Raw genomic sequence first — 2,375 nt, forward strand, 5'->3', positions numbered from 1 at the left:
CAGGATAGAAGTGCGAACCTCCTACCCCCTGAGGCAAGTAATGCACAAACCTGAGTCTTCTAGTGGAATGCTGAAGTGGACGGTTGAGCTCGGCCAATTCGAGGTGGATTATAAGCCAAGGACCACAATCAAAGGCCAAGCCCTGGCCGATTTTGTACTAGAATTTCCTCCATATCAAGAAGTGGAGCCGAAAGCCCTTGTTGTCATACCTAGAACAGAAGAGGTCGGGCTGTAAGGCCAAAATAATGCCCCATGGTGGAGCTTATTTGTGGATGGAGCCTCTAATGGGGATGATGCAGGAGCTGGAATTGAGTTAATCAGCCCGGAGGCGCATAAAATCGGACGCACGACCTATATGGCCTTTCATGCAACCAACAATGATGTTGAATATAAGGCCCTGATCAACGGTCTCAAGCTAGCTTTAGAAATGAAGGTGGAGAATTTGAATGTGTTTAGTGACTCCATGATTGTGGTATATCAGATAAATGGGGGGTATCAAGCTAAGGGGTCGAGAATGGAGCTTTACCTGAAGTGTGCATAGAGGATAATCATGAGGTTCAGCGAGGTGAGGCTAGAACTAATCCCGTGCGGGCAGAATGAAGGTGCAGATGAGCTAGCTAAGCTGGGCTCACGCCGCAAGGCCACTCTGCTAGGGGACGTGCCCCTTGACATACAGAGGCAGCCTAGTGTGCCCGAGCATGAAGTGGGCAACCTAAATGATAACCTCAGCCCCACGTGGATGACACCTATCTTAGCCTACATAAAAGAAGGTTCACTCCGGGATGAAAAGAATGAGGCAAGGAGGATAAAATATAAAGCATCCTGCTATGTGATATACGATGGGGTCCTATATAGAAGAAAGTTCAGCGTGCCCCTCCTCAAGTGCATAGATGGGGATGAATGCAATTATATCCTAGGGGAAGTACACGAGGGCATTTATGGCAATCACTCGGGAGGTAGCTCTCTAGCTCAGAAAATCCTCCGTCAAGGTTACTATTGGCCAACAATGAAAAAAGATGCCTTTGAATTCTTCCGAGCCTGTGATACGTGCCAACAATATACCAATTAGTATAACAACCCCGTGGCTCCCCTTACATCCCTCATGAGTCCTTGACCCTTCGCTATGTGGGGAATTGATCTAATTGGAGAACTCCCGAAGGCCAAGGGAGGTGTCAAGTATGCGGTTGTCGCGGTGGATTACTACACTAAGTGGGCAGAGGCCGAGCCTCTAGACACTATCACAGCAAAAAAGCTCAGGGAGTTTGTGCACAGGACTATTGTGTGCCGCTATGACATCCCTTACAAGTTGATATCTGACAACGGGAAATAGTTCGATAGCAAGGAAATGCGAGAATTTTGTGAGCAGCTGGGGATTCAGAAGAGCTTTAGTACAGTCTGCCACCCCCAAAGTAACAGGCGGACGAAGGATGTTAATAAAATCATTAAGCACACCTTGAAGGCAAAGCTTGAAGTGAAGAAAGGGACATGGCCAGAGGAGCTTGCTCAGGTCCTGTGGTCTTACAACACGACTCCCCGAACTATAACTGGAGAGACCCCTTTCTCTTTGGTGTATGGGTGTGAAGCTATGGTGCCCGTTGAGGTAGGGGCAGGTTCTTTTCGGAGGGATAACTATGACTCAGAGGCAAATGAGTTCAACCATCGGCTCTATTTGGACATAATCAAAGAAACTCGGGAAGATGCTCAGGTCAGGGTAGTAGCATATCAGCAGAGGACAGCTAGGCACTACAACAGTAAGGTTAGAGCCCGGACTTACAAGGTGGGAGATTTAGTTCTACGCCGGGTCATGCCAAACACCAAGGTGGTGAGCCATGGAGTCTTTGGGGCAAATTGGGAAGGCCCCTACAAGATAAAATCAGTGCTTTGGGAGGGAACCTACCACCTCAATGATATGCAAGACAAGTTGATCCCGAGAGCCTGGAACGCGGAACACCTCTGTAAGTATTATCAGTAATATTATTCTTCTCAGACTTAGTATTATCTTAAAATATTCCTAAGTCTCGAGTGGTAGTGCCATATAGGTGCCTCCATAAGATCACAAGCATGTACTCCTTTCACTTTCCATTATCTATGAATAAATGGTTGATATCTATTTGTGCCCTTGATATTTTAACTCTTGTTAATAGATTAAAATACCTAGCAGGGGACCCCGACCTTGGGAGCCCATGCGAGGACAAAACAGTTATTTTATTAACATGTTAAAATCACAAGTCAAGCCGGGCCCCGACCCGTTTCACAAAAAATATATGGAATGAGCTGGGCCCCGACCCGCTTGGAAAAATAATGAGCACAAAGTGGATTAAATATAAATATAAGGAGAGGTGACCATAATCTAACTTAAGAGTTAAGGATAGTCG

The 2,375-nt window shown here is 46.4% G+C and overlaps 1 protein-coding gene across 1 annotated transcript; it reads left to right on the plus strand.

The window, feature by feature from the left end:
* Window positions 1-550: 550 nt before the first annotated feature.
* Window positions 551-1,069, plus strand: LOC141696919 (uncharacterized). The gene has a single exon (XM_074501075.1). The coding sequence runs from the start codon at window positions 551-553 to the stop codon at window positions 1,067-1,069; it is 519 nt and encodes a 172-aa protein (XP_074357176.1).
* The last annotated feature ends 1,306 nt before the right edge of the window (window positions 1,070-2,375 follow it).

Source organism: Apium graveolens, chromosome 2 (assembly GCF_009905375.1).
Source record: "Apium graveolens cultivar Ventura chromosome 2, ASM990537v1, whole genome shotgun sequence".
In the NCBI taxonomy this organism is placed as follows: domain Eukaryota; kingdom Viridiplantae; phylum Streptophyta; class Magnoliopsida; order Apiales; family Apiaceae; genus Apium; species Apium graveolens.